Raw genomic sequence first — 23,872 nt, 5'->3', positions numbered from 1 at the left:
TCTTTATCAGTTTAGATGATTTATCTTTTAGATGATCCAGAGCCTCTGTCCTGGGGAATCTAAGCCACTGTTCAACATGCCTCTCAGGCTGTGGCTATATCTGCTTTGAGGAAATGCCACCAAAACTGCATGGAGATTTTTGAGATGCCCCACAGTTTCAGCTTTCTTTCCTGGACCCACTGATGATCACAATCTGTTCCACCTTCCAAGAAAAGACTCCTTTTCTTCACTGCTGTTATCTTGCATTAAGGAGACTAAAGTGACTAGGTGATGGCCAAAGAGTACATTTACTTGAATTCTTGCATTTTTCCCTAGTGGAGTCATTCTTCTTAGGAGCCTAAGATCTCTAGGTTCACAGAGACTAACTTGTGGGGACAGGAAGCACAAATTCCCCAATGCATTGGAGAGACAGCTCTGCTTCTGCTTCTCTATTCCTGAATCTACATATTCTACCTACTGGGAATACAACACAATGTAATAGTCATTTATGCAGGACTATACATCCCAAAGAACAATGCTTAGCCTTGTACAGTATCATCTCCAAGTTAACCCATTATCTGCACAGTTGTACATCCTAGAGAAAGATACCTAGCCTTGTATAGCATCTGCAAGTTATCACATCATGTGCATCTTCCAACGCTCGATGGATCTGTCAAGCTAGGAGTTTCTAGGTGCAGTGGAACCAATAGAAGAATCTATTGGCACATGTCGACTGCCCCCTTCCTTAACTATAATGTAGATTCCTTGGTCCAATGAAACATTTTATGAGATCTCATGTTGTTAGAGCAAATATTCTATAAGTCCTCAGTGAGTGGTTTTCCCAAAGCCTGAAGCAAAAAAGGCCATTCATAGTCAGACTGTTTCAAATTCTGCCCAGATGAATCATTCCCACTTCTAGAGCACACAAGGTCTAACATAATTATTTGTTACGTACTGGCTGTTAGTTCTCTCAAGGAGTCTCTCCCTGTTAGAGGTTCAACACTACTCCTTTGCCAACAGGTTGGTCATTCAACTGTGACTAAATAAGCCATCCTAGTTTTACACCAGTAATAATGTTGAGTTTCATTGCTAATGCCTGCCAAGCACAATCATTGCACCATGTATTTCAAGCAATGAGGTTCTTATTGCCAGTCATCTCATGGTCTAGGCCCAAAGTTCCCCTTTGATATCTACTTTTCATGACCACTCCTGATTTAGAGGGTTCCCTTGGTAGTAGACTGAGATACAGACTTGGATGCAGGTGATTTATTGGAGAATGTTTCCAGGAACAACATCCAATGGACTGAGAGAAGCAGGACCAAGGAGAAGGAGAACATGAACTGTAATTCTTAGCAACAGATGCATCACTTAGTTCCCCATAGCTAATCCTGGAGAAAGCTGGGAGGTAGGTGGTCTTTTCTGAAGGTCCAGAATTCAGAGAAAAACCTTGGAACTTTGTCTCTCAGTATCGGTTTGTCATGAGACACATCACTTTGGCTAGGGACAATTCCTGAGAAAGCATGTGGTTGTGAGCTGTAGATATGCACTATTTCTGGCACTTGCAGGAATAGTTACTACTTCAGACTTAAAGGGTCACTTGGGCAGTGCCCTACAGCATCCACTAGTGTCTGAGATCTGAACTGCCCTAATTGAATGCTGTATCTTTCAAATACCTGTTTGTTACCCTGAAGTTTTATATATAAATAAATTTATACTGAAATAAATGGATTGTTTTCAGTTTATAAGTCAAATCTATTACTTAATAATATCATTTTCATTTGAAGATGACACTGTTAACATACCAATAATAATTAAGGCACATAATTTTACAAGTTGTATGGAATGGATATTCTCCATTATCTACATTATGTTATAACATTTTATGGCCTATATTTGTAAGACATGTGTCTCTGGTAAGATTTATGTGTAGACAAAGAGCAGGAACACCCTGAGGGAGCCTACTGTATGAGGACTGAATCAAGGTCATAGCCCGATCGATAGATTACTCTAAGTACCTGGGATAAATAATTTGGTGAAAATAATTTGATGCAAAACAATAATCATTTCTGTAACAAAACTAAATTGTGAAACATGATTTTTTATACTGATTTGGACAAAACTCAATTTTACCCTTGAACAGGAGAAAACATTTTTAAGAAAAAGATGTTTTTAAAAAATATTTTATCTTTAAATCATATGTTTAATCTGCAGTGTAGTAATTGTACCACTCTGGTGATTTTTAAAAAAATTGATGATTTGAAGAAACCAGTTTACATAGTAAAACATAATTATCTACTACTGGTACTTGCAGATCACTTTTGTGCAGCCTTATCTTTTGGAAAGGTTAACATATACTAAGCTCTCATCCAAAGGGCATTTTAGTACTAAGTGCATATTAAAACGTGTACATTTTGCCATTATTTTAGCATATTCTCCAAGGCCTTACCTTCTGACACAAACGTATTTGGTCATACACTATCAGTCTTAAAAACATGTGTTATTTGATAGTGATTAAGATTTTTTTTTCTCAAACATTTTCTTTAAGATATTGTAAATATATTCTTTTTAAAACATTCTTGTATAATGATACCAAAAGTAATTCCCAATATTTGTGCTTTTGGTTGATATCATTCCACAATCATTATTTCCAATAAAAATGATTGACTAAGTGACTGACATAGGAATAAAACATTGAGTTTTTTGCTATCACTGTGGTTGGACTAGCCCACAGGCACTCTAACTGAGGCTTGTTATATGAGAGAAAGGACAGCAATCTGAAAAAAATAACAATAAGATCCTTTTGTGTTCATCCAGAAATGTTAATTTCAAAAATAGATTGAACTGGAAATATCAATATTTTACTAGATTGTCAAGATAAATTCATTATGGAGTTAATATTTAAACCCAGGTCACCTACCTTCTAGATATGTAATTCTATTAACTAATTTAAAACAAATAATCTTAACAATTCTAATTGTAGAAATCTTCTTAGGCAAATTATTATACTATTATCAAAATGGTTTCTAATTCAAAAGGAAAATTATACAATAAAATTCAGTCGGAATATTTGAAACCCTGAAAGTACTGGAAGAAAACATGGGGAAACGTTCCATGACATGGGTGTTTTTGCTATTACCTGACAATCACAGACAACAGAATAAATGAATAAACCCATGGATGACACCAAACTAAAAACCTTCTGCACAGCAATGGAAACAACACAATGAGGAGACAACCTACAGAATGGGAGAAAACACTTGCAAACTACACATCTGATAAGGCATTAATACAGAAAATAAATAAGGAAGTCAACAATGTAATAGCAAGCTAACAACCAAATTTATAAAGAGAAAAATGAGCTAAATAGACATTTCTCAAAAGAAGATATACAAATATCATATGGATGGATATAAGACAAAATGCTCATGATGCCTAATCATCAGGGAAATGTAAACCAAAACCACAATGAGATATCACCTTAACTCTGTTAAATTGGTTATTATCAAAAGACAAAAGATCATTTGGGCAAGGATGCATGGAACCCTTACATACTAGAGGTAGGACTATAAATTAATGCTGTAGTCCCCTATATCTGTAGGGACTATGTCCTGAAACACCCAATGGATACCTGAAACTACAGATAATACAGAGGCCTCTGTATACAGCTTTTCTTACACATACATAACTATAAAACTTTAATTTATAAGTTAAGCACAGTAAAGGATGGACAAAGCTAACTCCTAATAAAATGAACAATTATAACCACATACTATAAAAATTACCCACATCATTTTTCTTGTGCTTTGGGACCACTATTAAGTTATTTGAACAGAAGCACTGCAGTACTGTGACTGTCAATGTCATAGCCCAGATAGTGACTATAGTACTAACAGACTGGCAGCATCTACAGCATGGACATGCTGGACAAGGGCGATTCATATCTGGGGTGGGACGGAGGAGGACGGCACAAGATTTCATTACCCTACTCAGAATGGTGAGCAACTTAAAATTCATGAATTGTTTATTTCTGGAATTTTCCATCTAATATTTTTGACCTGTGATTGACTATGGGTAACTGAAACCATGAAAATAAAAACCACAAATAAGGGAAATGTTGTACAGCCCTTATGAAAAACAGTATGAAGGGCTCTAAATTTTTTTAAATAGAGCTACCATACAACTAGATATCTAAAGGAAATGAAATCCATTTATCAAAGGCATATCTACTCCCATGTTTATTGCAGAACTATTCACATTAGCCAAGATGTGGAATTAAATTGTGTCCATGAATTAATGAATGGATAGAGAAAATTTAGTATATAGTCACAGTGGGAATATATGCAGCCATAAAAAGAAATCTTGTTATTTGCAGGAACATGGAAATATTTCTGTTAAGTGAAGTAAGCCAGGCAACAGAAAGAAATTCCTCATGTTCTCACTCAAATGTAGGATCTAAAAACAGTTGATTTCCGAAGTAGAAAGCAGAATGGTGGTTTCCAGAGGATGGAATGATGGGAATGGATGGGGAGTTGGGGAAATGATGGCCAAATTCTGCTTAATTACATTTAGATAGGAGGGCTGAGTACTATCTATTGTATAGCATGACAACTCTGGTCAATGGAAATATATTGTATTCTTTTTTGTTGTTTCTTTTTGTTTTTGGTATGGGGAATTGAACCCAGAGGCACTGAACCACTGAACCACATCCCTAGAACATTTTATTTTTAATTTTGAGACAGGGTCTCACTAAGTTGGTCAGGGTCTTGCTAAGTTACTGAGGCTGGCTTTGAACTTGCAATCATCCTGCCTCAGGCTCCTTAGTTGCTAGAATTACAAGCATGCACCATTATGCCCAGCTATATTCTATTTTTATTTTTATAATTTTATTTGCTCTTTTTAGTTATACATGACAATAGAGTCTATTTTGACATATTTATACAGACATGGAGTGTATCTTATTCTAATTAGGATCTCAGTCTTATGGATTTACACAATGTTGAGATTCACTGTGGTATATTCACATATTTACATTGAAAAGTTACATGAGATTCATTCCACTGTCTTTTCCATTTCTACATCCCCTCCCTTCCCTTCATTCCCCTTTATCTAATCCACTGAACTTCTATTCTTCCTCTCCCTCTACCTTGTTGTGTGACTTTTCTTCTTGCAGTATGAGGTAGGGCACTTTGGAGAGTGTTGTCTGCTCCACTCTCAAGGTGGGGTCACTGTAGAGTTCTGTGAGAGCAGTTTCCAAAGGCGGAGCTCCTGAAGGCAGGGTTTAGTTAGTTCCCCAGTGCTTTTCTGAATGGTGACTGGTCAGAAGGTTTTAAATCAGCACTCTTCCAGAGCCTGGCAGCTTCTGATATGTGCTGGGACTATAACAGGAGTCCCCCCTGGGTTCCACTAATGTGGTAGAGGAACCAGTCCTTCACCCCTCAGCTACCCATTGTTTCCATCTTTCCCAGCTTCCTGGGCTTAGTCTATCCCCAAGGGCACACTCACTCCCACATGCCTGATTAAATTCCCAGCCCACCTCAGCTGGGAGACCTTCAGACTCAAAGGGTAAGAGGGACCCAGTATCTCTCTGGTCTGAATTTCCCTTATTCCTCTGGGTTAAACACTATCTGCATTTGAATTTCTCCTGGTTTTCTAGTCATACTCTGAGTCACATGTCAGGCCTCTGCCTGGTCTGGCTTATGGACCTAGTTCAGATTACAGGTCTGGGCAGCTTGGCTTGTTCTACAGCTGCCAGTCACCATAGGATGGTGGGAAAAGTGGCCTTTGCTTCAGATCTCCATGGACAGCTGAGAGATGCAGAGCATCTTTCCCACAGGAGGATGCAGTGTAGCTCACCTACTGGATCAGTCCCACAGTGTTCTTGATCTCTGATTTCTCCATATCAAGACATGCTACGGTGCCACCTGAGATGCAGGTTTTCTTAGTTCCCCTCTCCAGCTCTCCAGTGTGCTCACAGTGGCTCCACTCCAGTAACTGATGCCAGTGATGGTTATTCTTCTTTTATTTTATTAAATCCAACCTTCTGAGTCCCTACAGTGTTCTGAGAGTCTAGTATTAAATCCCAGTAAAATTCTCCTTTTCACTCACCTCACTGAGAAGCTGTTTATCTACTTGCTTGGTTTCACACCACAGAGCAGCTTGAAGAGCAACCTCTCTATTCCACTATCTTCACCACTGACTATATTGTATTCTTGACAAACCCAAAGAGAGTGGGTCTTACACATTCTTACTACAAACATGACAACCTTCTGAAGTAACGAATTGTTAATGAGTTGGATTTAACCATCCCATGATGTGCCTCAGAACAACTTGTTTTACCTGATAAAGACATACAATTTCATCTGTCAACTTCAAAATAGAAACAAAACTCAGTTTGCAGCATTCTATTAAATCCAGTTTACTCAATATGTAATGTCTTTATAACAGTTATACCGCATGGTAAATTTCGTGGCACTTATAAAACCTTTTTTTAAATTGAAAACTTAAGTATTAGTATATTAGCTTCCTATTGTACACACACACGCGCGCGCGTGAGCACACACACACACACACACACACGCACAAATACCACAAACTTACACGTTCGAAATAACTGACAGTTATCCTTTTAAAAGAACTGATTTAAAAATAAAGTTTGGGACATAGTGGTGCACACCTGCAATCCCAGTGTCCCAGTTCAAAGTTAGCCTCAGCAACTTAGCAAAGCCCTGTCTCAAAATAAAAAATACATAAAAGGTCTGGGGATGAAGCCCAGTGGTTGAACTCCTCTGGTTTAATCCACAGTACAAAGATAATTAATTAAAAAGTTTGTGTGTTCCGTGATGATATGTTTTAGCTCTTCTGAGGATACAATAAAAATAGTGGAATGAGAGAGGTATCATTGCCCTATGAACATGTATGATTACACAAATATATGAATCTACATCCTGTATAACCATAGAAATGAAATGATGTACCCCATTTGTGTGCAATGAATCAAAATACAGTCTGTAAAACATAAAAATAAATAAATAATTTAAAAAAATATCTGTCTCATGCAGCATGCATTCAAATAGAGGTATTAATTAAGAATCTGAGAATTTTTAAGTTCCTTCTAAACATGGAATTAATACTTAAACTTGAACACATGACTGTCTCATTAGAGGTTTCTCTTCTTTAGACTTCTTAGGATACTGGAACCAGTGAGTCAAAATACCAGTGTACCTATTGTGGTTTAGATGTGGCATCCCTCAAAAGCTCACATGTGAGACAGAAGAAGATTTGGAGGAGAAATGATTGGGTTATTGTCTTAACCTAATCAGTGGATTAATCCCTGATTAACTGACTGGTAACTGGAGGCAGGTGGCGTGTGGCTGGAGGAAGTGGTTGATTGGGGTCATGGCCATGGGGTATATATTTTGTATCCGAAGAGTGGCGTCTCTCTCTCTGCTTCCTGATCATCATGTGAGCTACTTCCATGTGCCACACTCTCCCCTCGAGCCCCGAGGAATGGAGCTAGACTTCTATAGACTAAGACCTCTGAAACCATGAGCCTTTAATAAACTTTTCCTCCCCTACAATTATTCTCGTTGGGTCCTTTCAGTCACATTGGCAAAACAAAAGCTGACTAAAACAATAGCAAACTACATTCATCAGATTTGTTATGACTTAGCTTTCAGTCTGGATAATATCCAACCAAGAGAGATATTTAGAAGACAGATGGATATCACATGAAATATTAGTAAATGTCATTCTGTCACTTAGGCAGAAAAAAATAGAACAGTAAAAATTTGGATAGAAATGTTTCTATACAAAATTAAGTTGGGAAATTGCATTTTGGAGTTTAAAATCTTTGAATTTTTAAACTCAACCTACATATAAAGTCTAATGTCATACAAACAACCCAAGAAGAAAGAGCATTCCTCAATGTGTGAGCTTACAAAAGATTTTTTAAAATTTAACCTGTATCTGTGTTTGGATAATTTTAAGTAAAGTATAGCAATTACACATCATTAAAGGTCATATTGATAGATTCATCATATTCCCCAATTATGATAATTTACCTATTTTAGAAGGCTATTTACATAACTAATAGAATTCCTTTGAATTTGAGATGAAGGATAGACATTGTACAAGTAAAGTAAAATTAAACTTTTCCAGTTAAAGGTGACCAGTTATTTTTCCAATTACAAAAGAAAAAAACAATAGTAGACTATGCTTATTCAATTGAAATGAATAACCACCACACATCTACCAGTTCTTACTAAACCCATAACTATACATTTTGAAAATGTCATTTACTTTCTACTTTTTACTGTTCTAAGATCTCTGTTTTCATTAGCCTAATGTTCTTAATATTATCTATACATTTTTTCTGCTTTATCAAATGATAGATATTTAACATCTCCAGTGAGACATCTAACACTATGTATTTTCCCTTTTTGCTTACTCATTAAGTTCAATCTGGGCAATGGTTTGGAATATACTGTATATATATTTTTTTACTTGCTTGTTTGTTTTTACATTTGTTTTTATCTATTTTTTTAATGTTCTTTCTCCATAGATGGTCAAGTTATGTTTACTCTGGGTATGATCAGTAAATTACTTTGCTACTTAGTTGAATAAGTTTAGACTTACTGAAGCAAAGGATTGGGTATTTCTCTAGGAAAAAAAAGAAGCATAAAATATCTATTATTTACTTTTAGTGGTAGACATCACTGTCTCTGTTCTTTGTTAAGAGCATCTCAATTTTGGCCAGGTCTTTGGACTTATAGCACAGTTCTCAAGGAGGTCTAATCTTCCTTTGAGTCCAAAGGATGTACTGCAATTGATCAAAACCACTCTTGTAATTTCAATTTTTTTCTCAATAATTAGCTTTGGGGTAGTCTTGTGACAAATTTTTAGGTAATGATATCTAAAGAAGTCTGCTGAGTGCCTCTACGAAAACTTTTCTTTCCTGAAAAAATAGTGTTGCTGAAAGAAGGAAATTTTTCTGCCCAGCGTCATTCCTTTTTTTTTTTTTTTTTTTTTTAAGAAAAGATGGGCAAAGTTTTTCCTTCATTAAAAAAAAAAGAAATCTAAAAATATATTAAAGCAATTATGTGATTATTCATGTTCTTTTTTTATTGTAAACAAATGGGGTATGACTTGTTTCTCTGTACATGAAGCAGAGGCATACCACTTGTGTCATCATACATTTACATAGGATAATGGTGTTTGATTCATTTTGTTATTTTTCTCTTTCCTCCACCCCACCCACCCCTCTTTTCCCTCTATACAGTCCCTCCTTCCTCCATTCTTGCCTCCCTCCCACCCCCCATTATGTATCATCATTCGCTTATCATCGAGATCATTTGTCCTTTGGTTGTTTGAGATTGGCTTATCTCACTTAGCATTATATTCTCCAATTTCATCCATTTGCCTGCAAATGCCATAATTTTTTTCTTCTTTATGGTTGAGTAATATTCCATTGTGTGTGTGTGTGTGTGTATATATATATATATATATATCAATCACAGTTTCTTTATCCATTCATCCATTGAAGGGCATCTAGGTTGGTTCCACAATCTGGTTATTGTGAATTGAGCAGTTATGAACATTGATGTGGCTGCATCACTGTAGTATGCTGATTTTAAGTCCTTTGGGTATAGACCAAGGAGTGGGATAGCTGGGTCAAATGGTGGTTCCATTCCAAGTTTTCTAAGAAATCTCCACACTGCTTTCCAGAGTGGCTGCACTAATTTGCAACCCCACCAGCAATGTATGAGTGTCCCTTTTTCCCCACATTCTCGCCAACACCTATTGTTGCTTGTATTCTTGATAATCGCCATTTTAATTGGGATGAGATAGTATGGTAGTTTTGATTTTCATTTCTCTTATTACTAGAGATGTTGAACATTTTTTCATATATATGTTGATTGCTTGTATATCTTCTTCTGTGAAGTGTCTGTTCATTTCCTTAGCCCATTTATTGATTGGGTTATTTGTATTCTTGGAGTAGAGTTTTTTGAGTTCTTTATATATTCTGGAAATTAGTGCTCTATCTGAAGTATGAGTGGCAAAGATTTTCTCCCACTCTGTAGGCTCTCTCTTCACATTACTGATAGTTTCCTTTGCTGAGAGAAAGTTATTTAGTTTGAATCTGTCCCAGTTATTGATTCTTGCTTTTATTTCTTGTGCTATGGGAGTCCTGTTAAGGAAGTCTGATCCTAAGCCAACATGTTGAAGATTTGGACTTACTTTTTCTTCTATAAGATGCAGGGTCCCTGGTCTGTTTCCAAGGCCCTTGATCCATTTTGAGTTGTGTTTTGTGCAGGGTGAGAGATAGGGGTTTAGTTTCATTCTGCTGTATATGGATTTCCAGTTTTCCTAACACCATTTGTTGAAGAGGCTATCTTTTCTCCATTGCATGTTTTTGGCACCTTTGTCTAGTATGAGAAAACTGTATTTATTTGAGTTTGTGTCCGTGCCCTCTATTCTGTACCACTGATCTACCTGTCTATTTTGGTACCAATACCATGCCGTTTTTGTTACTATTGCTTTGTAGTATAGTTGAAGTTCTGGTATTGTGATACCCCCTGTTTCACTCTTCCTGCTAAGGATTGCTTTAGCTATTCTGGGTGTCCAGCATCTTTCTATCTGCAAGGTATCTGGCTGTGTGAGGATTTGAAGGAAACGCCTAGCCATATGTAGATTGAGAACCATGACAGCACTGAGCCATTGGGCCAATTACAGCCCACTTTCAGACATCACACACAAGGAAAAAAAAATTCTTTCAAACTTAGTATTTAAACAATCTGTAGTCCAATATCAAGTTATATGTATTCAAAAGCATTCCTAACTGAAATAGTTGGGTATTTTTAAATTTTTTCTTTAATTTTTATTTATCTTACCAAACTGATTATGAATCTAGTAGATTAGAATCCTGCTTTTGAGGTAGTAAAAGGAAAGCTGTTTCATACATTCAAATGAGAGAAAGAGAGGTAGAAAGATGGAGGGACCACTTCTGAGATGGAAGCGACAATGTGCAGCTTTAATTCATTATTAACCATTTATACATATAAGTTTATGTAAATTTAGAACTGCTCTCTCCACATGAACTTTTATGTATATAAAGTACCTGAACACATAGTTTAAAATTCTGAACCAGACACAATTGTGCACAACTGTAATCCCAGTGTCTTGGGAGGCTGAAACAGGAGGATCACAAGTTCAAAGCCAGCCTCAGCAATTAGCAAGGCCCTGAGCAACTTACTGTCTCAAACTAAAAAAAGAAAAAGGCTGTGGATGTGGTTCAGTGGTTAAGCACCCCTAGGTTCAATCCTCAGTACCAAATTAAAAAAACAAGCAAAAATCTATAAGAGAGATGTGATCTACAAGTGGATCTGTGTTACCTTTTCCTCCTTGATTTGTTCACATTAGCTTCAATGGTTGAACTATATTACTGGATCAACTATGTGATATTTAGAATTTTCCTTTAGGTGACTCTACCATGGATACAGACCCATAGGGAATGAGTTACCTACTGAGAGATTTTATTTTTGATACATTATCAAGTCTATTGTTTTGAAAAATGTCTTTAAACTGCATTGTGCATGTTTTCCTGAACAGAACTGTCCAACAGTATTGCAGCTAATAGTTTATAGGCACACTGGAAGGTTGAACTCCTTGGGAAAAATCAGGGTTGCTACTTTCATCTGCTGCAAATTATTTCCTTTGTTTATATTTGTGTGCCTTACAAATAATATCATTGTCTATGTGTGTCATGAATTTTTCCATGAAGTCCAGTTGAAAAGCTGCGATTCAATATATGGATAGTCATCTGTTTAAAATAATAATTTCTAATAGGGAGGAAGTACTCTTAACACTTTTAGGTATCCTAGGATACATCAATTAACTAAAAACACACATATACCTCAAAGGGTCAAAATGATAATATAAATGTATCCATAGAGTGGAAATGATGCCTTTCATTCACTCTCCTGATCTAGATATGGCAATATTCACTCCTAATATTAAATATTAATTAAAAAGTAATAATGAAGAATATTTGGTATAAATAGTGAATTAACACATATTAAATAATTAGTAATTTAATCACTCTCCCAATTTTTAAGGTAAAAATGAGGCTGACAAGTTTATGATTGCTATCTGGATATTAAAATTTTTGATATTTTTGATTATATCCTGTAATTCAGCATTCCAACTGAAAAGCATTATCCCATCATATTGATGATTATCACTTGCTGTCTCCCTTGTTTTCAAAGTTAGTTACAACAAACATTACTCGAAATTGTATCTCTGTCTATGTTCTTAACTCATTCTGACAATATTTTAGACAGTAGATATATTCAGAAGTTGGAATTGATCGATTTCTGCATCCTAGTTATGCAATAACTTCTGAAAACAATAAAACAGCCTTATATTGCAAGAATGTTGGAAATACACTAAGAATTTATTGAAATTCTTATTAAAAAAAGAGTACCTCATTTCCTATCCTAGACCTTCACAGTGATTACACTGGGCAAATAAGTTAAAACAGGTGTTTTTGTTTCTGAGCCATTCAATATAAGCAATGGACCAACTGTGAAGCAATACATAATTGCCAGGAAGGAGTGGATATCAATTTTGAAATTAATTACTATTGTTCACAGTATATAGGTATTTTACCCTCCAGAGTCACTCTTCAGTGACAGAGAGGTTTAGAGGAAGAGAAAATTTGGGTGGATGTATTAGTTTCTTGTGCCTTTGGTAACAAGTTATCACAAAGTTGCTGACCTAAAACAACAAAAATTGATTCTTCTGAATTCCTGAAGTCTGAAATCAGTATCAATGAGACAAATTTAGGTTTGCACTATCTTCAAAGTTTCTAGGGGAAGATCTGATCTTTGCATCTTAACAGATTTTGGTAACAGTAGAATTCCCTGGTCTGTGGTCATATCAGTCCAGTATTTAAGCTCATCATCCTCAAATATCTCACTACCCTGTTCACATCATCTCTTTCTTTGTTTATAAAAGATCCATCTGTTCTGCTCTTACAAGGGTACATCTGATTACTTTGGGTCCACTCAGATAATCCAGCATAATCTTCCTACCTCAAAATCTTTCTTAATCACATCTGCGAAGATTTTTTTATTTTTATTTTTGCTATATATGTGATAACAGTCACAGGTTCCAGGGATTTGGATGCTAATACCTTTGGGAGCACCATTTTTTAGCCTAACATTGTGCAGTTGTGGGGGTGGAAAGAAGAGCAATAAAGCAATGGAATTAAAAAAAAAAAAAAACAGTGTTAATTGTATTATACAAAAAGCCTCAAATTCAAGAATCTCAGTTTTTAATGCATTATAATACATGTTACGTATGATCCTCAAATACTTACATAACCAGTATTGGAGGCAATTTTATTTGTATTACTGGGCTACTTAAATAACTTCAACATAGGAAAAAAACACTTTTGTTAAAATTTAGAAAAAATACTTTTATTAGAATTTTTAAACTAGGATTTCAAAAACCAAAAAGATCAGTAAGTGTGAATTTTAAATTATTTGCTGACTGGTTAAAAATAGCACTATTTTTTGTTCCATTTCTAATCACAACTAGTGATGAACATATGACAATGGAGCAGATTTACCCTTTCAGCCATTAAAAGGAGAATCTTTTCTTACCACTCATTATCATAATATGTACATATATCTTATAGGCTTGCTACACAGACAACAGTAAAACTACTATATGATTCTTAAAACATACAAATTTTAGCTTTTAAAATATACAACAGGGAAACCATGATGATTCTATTACCTTTTTCAAATGATAATTTAAAATATGTAGCTCGAGGTTCATTTTGAATCAATTTCTCCAATGGTTTAGTTGGTGCCTCAGATATCAACTCTTAAAACGTGAATTTCATCATACAATGAAATTTGTCTCTCACTGCAGATAATACCTGAAAGTTTCTATCTGAAACATAGAACATAAGATTTTTTTTTCCACAAGAAAAAAAAAAAATAAGGTTCCAGCAAGTTTAGTTTTTAGCAGAAAACTACAAGTTAGATGATAGATAGCAAGTGTGATACTTTGTTATCCTGTTAGGCTACCTCTCCTGGGCAGACCTTCCTTTCCAATTATACTCAATCTGAACAACTGTCAATTATTTCACATCTACTAACTGGAGCAACTGGAAAGAAGGTAGTACAGATCTTTATGCTCAAAATAATTATGATGACTATTTTTAAGAAGAGTGTGAATGGTATGGTTTATAGACAACTCATAGGCCAAATTACAAGGGATTGCAAAATCTTTATCAATATTTAGAAACTAAGAAAAATCCATTTGGAAGATATTGGTTCAGATAAATACTAGCCAGTGAAAACAGAAAAGCAAGTACAAAAAAGAATAATACAAATACATTTGGAGGAAGAAGAAAGAATGTCAAAGAAAATGAAATGAGACAGTTAATAAGTTAAATGAGATAAAGTTAAAATTGATAAAAAGTTGCCTTTGAGAAAAGGTAAGTCCATAATAGCCCTCCACAGCTTTAGTGTGGCTTTCCATTTTTTACTAAGGGAACCATACTATTAAATGTGATGATTCTCCTTTTACAAGGCTATGTTGATGTGTAGTAAAAGGTGGGGCTAACTGGTTTGTAATAAAATATAAAAGGAAAATAAAAAAGTGCAAGTAAATGCAAAGACAGTGAAGAAACTTTTACTCTGCTCCTCTGCATTTGCTTCTGGGAAAAAAAAGGATAAAACAGGAGTGCAAAATCATGACCAATAAATACTGTGAAAAAGGCAACTCAGAAAAGAAGATAGAAAAATGCTTTCTAATTACATGGTATGCTAAAGCAGAAATAGCAAAGTATTGTTTTAATGACATTAAATGAAAAAGAAGTTTGTTTCACAAGTGCCATATCAATAATGGCATTAATATATATTTAAAGAGCCATAGTTCAAGAAGAGAGTTGATTGCATTAAGGAATAAGCCTAGGTCCCAAGTTCAATTACTTGAAACAATGTATTATATAAGTTTATATAGGAAATATGTATTTTAGTATACTAGGGAATAAAATTTATAGGATTATTACTATCCTATTCTAACAAGGACAGATGCTAATATAATCATTGTAAAAGGGCAACATATATTGAGAACTCAAGTACTGAACATTCTCAAACATCTCATCTTTATTCTCCTTTTTAAGTCATGTGAGGTTATTATTAGTAAACTATTTTATCTTTTAGGAAACTGAAGTATAATGTGACCCCTTGACTTGAATAGAGCTACAAAATTCCTAACTGACAAAACCAGACATTAGAGTCCAAATTCTTAATCTTTTTATGCTTTTTATTTGTAGGTGACCCATTACCTTACTTATCATTCCACGAAGTTATTAATTTTACTAAAACATTACATTTTAGCTTGATTTGTAAACATACCAAGTATAATTTACATCAACATTTATACATAAATGTTATTAACTAAGTATAAAGGATGCCTAAATTAATCTGAATGAAGATTCTGTGTTCTTATTCCATTATTTAATACATGACATTGAGATAGTATTCCATGCATACTACATGGAAGCAGATAACAGTTTAACATTTAATGAGCTTACTACACAATTCCAGTTGTGAAATAGAAAGGCTGCACAGCATTGACATTCTTTACTGCTACATTAGGAAGCATGCCTGCCAATAACAAAATTTCAGGAATATTTGTTATGTGTATTAGAGATTTTCTTCAGTTCCTACCAAATATTTTACTGTTCTGTTGCATCATTTTTTAGTACACAGTGTTCTTTAGCTCTCCATTGAAAATAAGGTGGGGAACATGTGTCCTTATGAACAAAGGACATTATAAAATGTTACAATCTGCCTGTTTGCTTGATTCTCTACCTTCTCTACCACCATCTCTCTCTCTCTCTCTCTCTCTCTCTCTCTCTCTCTCTCTCTCTCTCTCTCTCTCTCTCTCTTTCTCTCTCTTTCTCTCTTTCTCTTTCTCTGATATCTAATGACTGAAACCTCACCCTGTTACGAAAGCAAGAACCATTACTATAGTTTTAAAACCAAAATCTAAATTTGGAAACAGCAAAATGTGGTTTTTAAATTTTTTAATTATAGTGAGATGAATATTCTTTACAATATTGAGCTAACCTAAATGTCTCATCTGATCTTTGCTCTCTAACTGAAGTTCCTCTTTTGCTGCAATCTGCTCAGTTTCCTGAACCTGTCTCCAGTTCCCAGCCCTCACCTCAAACAGCCTCTCTGATCCCTTCTGCTGTCTTGGACCACTTAGTTTGGCTTTCACATCATACTCTACAAAGCAGTGCATCTATTCAGCATTTTGATAAACCCATCATCTTTGAAAAACAGCTAATTCACAATTTATTATTACATAATCACATCATAGAGCTCTCATTCCTGACACTACCTTTCCAGGTTGCTATTCATTGATTCATTGGATTAAAAAATGTTTCCTGAATATATATTTTGCCCAATGTACTAATAGGGGAACTTAGGGATATGAACACAGTTTTTTTTAAAAAGGTTCTTTTTTTTCTCAAGGAGATTGTCATTGTAAATTGGAGAATACATGCAAATAATTGTATATAAGACATTTGCAATAAAATTAGGGCAAGCAAAGTCTATTCACAAACTACATGGGGTCCAATCATTTCTCACTGAGTGCAAATCAGGAGTTGATACTTGAAATGATCTTTGAGGAAAAATAAAATATTGATAGGTGGTAAGAAGACTATCTAAAGGAAAGAAAAATTAGTCAAGGATAAAGGAATAACATACAAAAAAAACAAAGGGGGGGGAAATCGCTCTCTAAGTACATGGATAGGAAGTAATCAATGTGTCTAGAATCCAGGATTACTCAACACATTAACAGAAACGTGGTTCAAAAGATAACATGGTACAAGATCTCGGTTCTTGAACCATAAAATAAAGATTTCAAACTCACCATGGAAAGAATGGAAATCATGGGCATTTATTTAGCAGGAAGTGACATGATACTATCTTGTTTCATTTTTTTTAGAAACTCATACCTGCTATTTCCTTTCTTGACAGGAACCTCCCACCACCAACCTAACCTCCACTTCATTTGGTTGAATCTGAATTTAGCTCGATTCGTTTCTTTGAGGTGTTTTATCTCTTCTGTTAAATGCACGTGATTTTTTTTTTCAGGATAGTCTATGCGCTCTTCCCATCTTCCTTCCTCTTCTCAGACTAAATGCCTCTTTATAATTCCTGTATGATTACCATATTTTTTAACCTATCCCTTGACTTGGATTCAGGGAGCATTTATCTTTGGGCTTTTTATTTTCAGGGTTTTGGAAGTATGTTGTCCTCATACTGATACTGGTTCTTCATACTGATTAGTTGAATGAATGAATCATCCAAACTATGACTTGGCAAGAAGATGTGTGATCCCTAAAGAAGTTGCACTAACTAGACAGCAAAAGAAAAGAGGACATGGTTGCCAGATGACCCCTGTTGTGGAAGATTATGAGAGAATAAAGTGAGAATGTGAATAGAGAAATGAAAAGGAGATACCAAGGATATAAAGCCGATTAGATGGAGGACTTATTTGAAGGGAACCCTAGAAGAAGAGAAAGGTCCTACATTATCCTATATGAGGACAATTTTATTGGATGAAAATATGAGGGTTTTATTTTTAATGTATTCAATGGGTCTTTTGGAGCAGTCATTATTTTATGTATCTAGAAACTGAAATCATTCACCTTTAAACCAGAAATGTGGGCTAATTCTTTTGTCTTAAAACCTAAAATTTGTCCTTCAGCAACTTTAAATAATGTATAAGATTCCATAACAGTGAAAGGAAATCAACATAGAGAAAAAGTATATCTAATTCTGTTCCTTGGAAAGAAGCAATATCTAATATTTCCACTGAGTCTTATGAATTGGGAGTACAGAATTTCAAGTTCTTTGTAAATCTTATGCAGCAGATTCCAAACTAATTTCATGTTACTTCTCTCTTGGTTTTCTACAGTATGCGGTCTGGCTAGTCCTCTGGGTTACCTGGAACGTGTTTGTTATCTGCTTCTATCTGGAGGCTGGGGACCTTTCAAAGGTAATGCACCACCGGATTTACCCATCATCAGTAGTGCGATAACAAGTCTCTTCCTAATGGGGGCAGTCTCACCCTGCTCTTGTTACCTAGATCCACCTGTCAGGAAGGTAATGAAGGTGTACTGATTTATATCTCTGCATTTCCATTATCAGATATATGTTTGGTGTATTACAAAACTGTGCTTTGGTGTTTTTAAGGAAAACTAGTGTGGAATATTGATTATTATAGTGATCATGCAAGGTGCTTTTATAAACATTTACTGGTGAGAGATTTTTGAAGCTAAGTAGGAGTTTTTTCGGAGTCAAAAGTTGATGATTTTTGGAATCAGTTTTCTTATTATTCTGCTAAACATTTTCCTGATTGAGCCCAGATTGTAATGTAGTAACTCAAACAATTAAGGGGATTTAATTGAGTGAAGATTTTACCAGAGGGCTATAATTTATTACAAAATGAGTAAAATAAAGACTTAATTCTTAAATAGTCTAGAAAAGACTTAAAGTTGCATTTTAAATTTATATTTCTATTTAACAAGAATGTATTTACTACTAAGATAATGTAGTTTTCATATTTCAGAATCACTATCCTTCTTTTGCAATACAGTTGGTGGCAGATAAGTTAACTGAGGTCATCCCTTCTAGGTTGTAGTAGATCTTGATTCTTGAGAGAGTTTCAAACTTGTACTTCTAATCAACTTTGAAAACAGAAATTGGAAAATGTTCTTTTACTTACTCTTATTAAAGCGGAAGACCCCTACAAAGATGCTGGTCATTTTAAAACTCAGAGATGAGCACATGCTTTAGAAGGCTAAAAGATTTAAGGAAGGAAAGAAGGGAGGGATGAAGGAAGGGAAAGAGGGGAGGAAAAGAGAAGAAAAAAGAAAAGAAAAGTTGCTGCAAACTACCTCTGCAGGGTCACATACTCTGGCAGGGTAAAGAAGGAGGAATGACAAAGAGTAATACACATTTACAACCTAGCATTCCAGAGTTTAAGAAAGCACTCAGCATTTTTGGTGATTTTCATTTATTATTCCAACTGTGATATGTGACTTTATGTCAAGTATAAATAATCTTGATTTATTTTGGTTCACTGACAAAGAACCAAAGGATGGGATAAAATGGTGACATTATGGTGTGAGAGAGAACCAAGGCTTCAGAAACATGAGGTTTTAGGATCAGATTTTGGATGAGTCCTAACCATGGCCTATAAAATTTGCCCTGGTGGATGGCATTTCTGTCATTCTGACAGGACATGTTCCTCCACACTCCTGGTGGCAGGCAGTCCTTCCAGGAAGGTGGAGAGCAGAGTGGAAAGCAATTGAGCACAGATAAAGGGCCGCTTACCATCATGTTTGCCTCTGTGCAGAAAAAGAGACAGGTCTCCTCGAGGACTCTAATTCCTCACCCAATATACATGTCTTTGCTGCGCCGTAATCTGCATGCTTCAAAGAAATTTCACACTGCAAAGACTTTTAATGATATTTCCTGTTTATAAAATTGTAAGAAGGTATTTAGGCATACTGGCTGAGTAAAATGATGCAGGAGATCAGAGAGTTTATTTAATATAAAAAATAGAGATTTGAGTCAAACTGGTTGCACAAATGTTCTGTAATTGTGTTCCCTGTGCCACGCCATGACTGCAGGAACAGAAGGCAGCTTGGGATCTCCTAACCTCCAACAGGAGTACTGGGATCACAGTGAGGACACATCCTACAACATTAGGGTTCCAGAGAGGTGCAGGCCAAAGGACCACGAGTTCTCCCAGTGCTGGCAGGCAGATGACGTCTATTCCTTGGCAGCGAAGCAGTTAATAATATTTCCTTTTCTTTTCATCTTATACACCAAGGCTAGACTCTGCAGAGCACATGAAAATTTAATAATTTTCTTTTAACAAATCTAAAGTAAAACCATAAAGGGCAAAGTCATACAGTTATCTGTGCTTCGTTTTTCTTCCCTTTGCTCCTCAAAGGGTCTGAGAAAAGTATATTTATACCATTTAATTCTTTAGTTGCAACTTCCCCACATTTTTCAAGTATTATAATGCCAGAGGGAAGCAATGGTGATTGAAAAATATACAGATATATGAAAACTCCAAAACAGCACTCCGGAAACTTCTAATACTTAGATTATGGAATACAAATGATTGTTTACTTCAACCCACCAGGGAAATAAAATAGTGTTTCTGTAAGGCCCCCAAAAAGGAAACCCCAACTCTGTCCCATGGATGGACGGCAACCCCAATCAACCGCAGGAGGCGTCACTTGATGCAAACCGCAAGAGGTGTTTATTCCAGCCCGCTGGGACCCAACTCGAGGAGTCGAGTCCCTAGCAGAAAATCTTGTAGGTTTATAAAGGCAGAAACCACACATCGGGAGGGGTCACACATGAAAGGGGGAAAAGGGGGAACAAAGCTTCCAGGAAATTTCAAAGGGGGTCTGGGTTTGCTGACAACATGTTTCACAATGTTTTACAACAGGGTGTAGATTCTGGTCAATAGTTTCTGGTAATCCTACTGTTTGAGCACTATCTGGCTATCAGGCTCAATTTACTCTTTTACTCTCTGTTTGGGGCTGTTTCCTGGAACAGCTTTAAGGGCTTTGTTCCCATTACTGGGAGGGAAACCTTAGGGAGTTGAGATAAAACAGACAGCTTAAAAAAAATGTCCATTCTTTCATTTCTACAGTTTGAAAGGGTCAGCTAGTTTGAGGCTTAGGGATAAATATGACAAATAAACTCAGAGAGGAAATTCCACCATCCTTATATATGTGAGAGAAGTGCATTGATTTTCATATTTTGTAAATAGGTAACTGCTTCATAACAAATATTGGCAAGAAGTGATAAAATGTAACAAAACATTAGGCAACTTTTAGCTACCTATTTAGAGTTTAGAACTTTGTATTGCCATTTTCCACAGTACCATTTCTGTATTTTCTAAATAAACTATGTATTGTAATGAAATGATTTTGATACACATACATTCTGATACATAGGACTAACCTGTGTGATTTTCAGTACTCTTTTTGCATATTGACTCTATTGTTAGTATATCTTCTTCACTGAAAAACCTATGGAAATCCAACAGTATTATAAAATTTTAATTAATGTATTTTATTTATTATGTCTCTCTGATCTAAAACTTTAAGGAAAAAATGAAATGAATTTTTTTAAAAATAAAATTCATATTGTTTTTCTTCACCAGAAAAACTGCTTTGCAAGTAGTTTTATCTCAGTGAAATTAACAAAATAATGGGAGTATAACATGATACATGAGAGCAACAAAAAATACACATTGCATATTAATTATTTACACATTATTTTTATTAGTGTAGATATCAATATCAAAAACATGCCAAAGGATCCTTCAATGTGTTACCTCCTGGGTTGGTATTTTAATGGATGGCCTGTTAAGGAAACAAGGTCAAATTTGTCTTTATCTCAAACTGTCTGCTAATTTGTTAACAAAAGCCTTTTTTTGGGGGGGGAGGGGATACCAGAGATTTAACCCAAAGGCACTTAACCACTGAGCCACATCCCCAGCCCTTTTTATGTTTTATTTTGAGAAAGAGTCTTGCTAAATTGCTTAGGGCCTTGCTGAGTTGCTGAGACTGGCTTTGAACTTGTGTTCCTCCTGCCTCAATCTCTAGGGTTGCTGGCATTATAGGCATATGCCACCATTCCAGGCTAACAATTGCCTTTTAACATTAAATGTCATATGGCTATTGTATTAATAATTTTGGTAATTCCTCACATAAATAATATTGCTTTGTTCAATTATTGTGGGCAGTTTTGATTCTCTTGTTCACATATTCAGTAGAGAAAAATGGAAATTAATCCCAGCCATTAACCACATTCAATAACTTTGAAAAGAGGAAAGATATACCATTTGCTGTATAGTAATGTTTAACTTCAAAATACATAGCAATTAGAGGAAAACATATAATATGGTAATTTATCTATTAGATTAACTGCCTGGGAAAATGAAATATATGAAATAACTTTTTCAATAGTAATACATAAGCAAAAATCTTAGTGACTTTCTGATTATTTACAAAAATATTATTTTATTGGATTTAATAAAGCTGTAAATTTTTCAGGTTGAAATTCTTTTCTTTTCTTTTCTTTTTTTTCTGAAATAAGAAAAACATTACCAAAAAAAATCACCTGTATCTATTCATAGGGAAACAATCACAAAAATTCAAATCACAATGATTTGATAAGACAATGATGTTTGACTGCATAAATGACAATGGTGCTCCAATAATGAGGGCAGGGAGAAGCAGGGGATTACTTCAGAGGGAGTGTGCCCGCATCATGTGTGCAAGGTCCTGGGTAGAAAATAGATTCTCTAATAATAACCCCACGGCTCTGATCTCTTCCTCTTATTTATCAGGGTTCAGTATTTTTTCTGATTATTCTATGTTAACTACTAATTCCTCTGTCTAGAAGATACTTTCCTCATGCTTACCTGGGGTTGAGTTTTTTTTTTTTTTTTTTTTTTTTTTTTGAGAGGGGAGGGCTTTGAACTCAAGGGCACTTTATCTCTAAGCTACATCAGGCTCTTTTTTCAATTTTGAGACAGAGTCTTGCTAAGTTGCTGAGGTTGGCCTTGACTTGTGACTTTCCTATCTGAGACTCCACATCACATGGGAGTCTAATCTGTCTGGCTGGGGGTTGAGTTTCTGATGCCATTTGGAGGCAGCTCGAAAGTCACCTTCTCTGGTAAGGTTTACTATTTGTCAGGCATGGTGTTTGGTGTTGTCTTCCACAGAGTCACTGATTTCCTTAATGAAGAAACCCTCACAATAACTTCAATTAGTAGGGGTGGGTAATGCCCAGAGGCCCCAAGTATTCCTGCTGCTGTTTGGTCCCCTGGATATGCCAACAATGCAAGACCCTGGGATACAACACTTAACCCACGCTATTTCTCAAGCTTCTGCTCATAACAGGCATCCTTGGAAAATGAAGTAAAATGTCACTCTCTAACAAAGAACAGGCCCTTAAAAAAAAAAAAAAAAAATGGATTCCCAATCTCAGGGAATAACTGGCTTCAACAAAATCTTGTTCACAGTACTGACTGTGGTTTTCATTCCACACCAACTCTGGGATTTGGGAGAAAGGGGAACTAACATAATAATGATGCTCATGGTTCTGGCTGTACCAGGAGTAATAATGTTCTTGACTGTCTTCTGGCAGCATCCATGAAATATTAATAGGCTAACATACTAGCTTGTAGGTAGAACAACCCCCAATTTCTAGTTAGAATTGTTATCAATTATAAGTGTGGAATTTTTTTTTTATTTATTTTTTAAAATTTATTTTTATTGTAAACAAATGGGATACATGTAGTTTCTGTTTGTACATGGAGTAACAGCATACCAATTGCATATTCATAAATTTACATAGAGTAATGATGTTTGATTCATTCCATTATTTTTTCCTTCCCCCCCACCCCTCCCACCTCTCTTTTCCCTCTATACAGTACTTCCTTCCTCCATTCTTGTCCCACTCCCACCCCCCATTAAGAGTCATCATCCCCTTATCAGTGAGATCATTCCTCTTTTGGATTTTTGAGATTGGCTTATCTCACTTGACATGATATTCTCCAATTTCATCCATTTGCCTGCAAATTCCATAATTTTATTATTCTTTATAGCTGAGTAATATTCCATTGTATATATATACCACAGTTTCTTTATCCATTCATCAATTGAAGGGCATCTAGGTTGGTTCCATAGTCTGGCTATTGTGAATTGAGCAGCTATGAACATTGATGTGGCTGTATCTCTGTAGTGTGCTGATTT

General features: G+C 35.4%; 1 protein-coding gene across 6 annotated transcripts in view; it reads left to right on the top strand.

Moving 5' to 3' along the window:
* Positions 1-23,872, top strand: part of NKAIN2 (sodium/potassium transporting ATPase interacting 2) — a gene marked incomplete at its 3' end in the record, with an annotated part of 1,065,485 nt that overhangs the window by 557,191 nt on the left and 484,422 nt on the right. For all 6 annotated transcript variants that reach the window (XM_079148273.1, XM_079148271.1, XM_079148272.1 and 3 more), the window contains one exon: positions 17,995-18,075. In XM_079148273.1, coding sequence (XP_079004399.1) covers positions 17,995-18,075 — 81 coding nt within the window. The remainder of the gene's footprint in view (positions 1-17,994; positions 18,076-23,872) is intronic.

Source organism: Sciurus vulgaris (genome assembly GCF_902686455.1).
Source record: "Sciurus vulgaris genome assembly, chromosome: 7".
In the NCBI taxonomy this organism is placed as follows: domain Eukaryota; kingdom Metazoa; phylum Chordata; class Mammalia; order Rodentia; family Sciuridae; genus Sciurus; species Sciurus vulgaris.
This window is presented reverse-complemented; position numbering and strand designations above follow the sequence as displayed.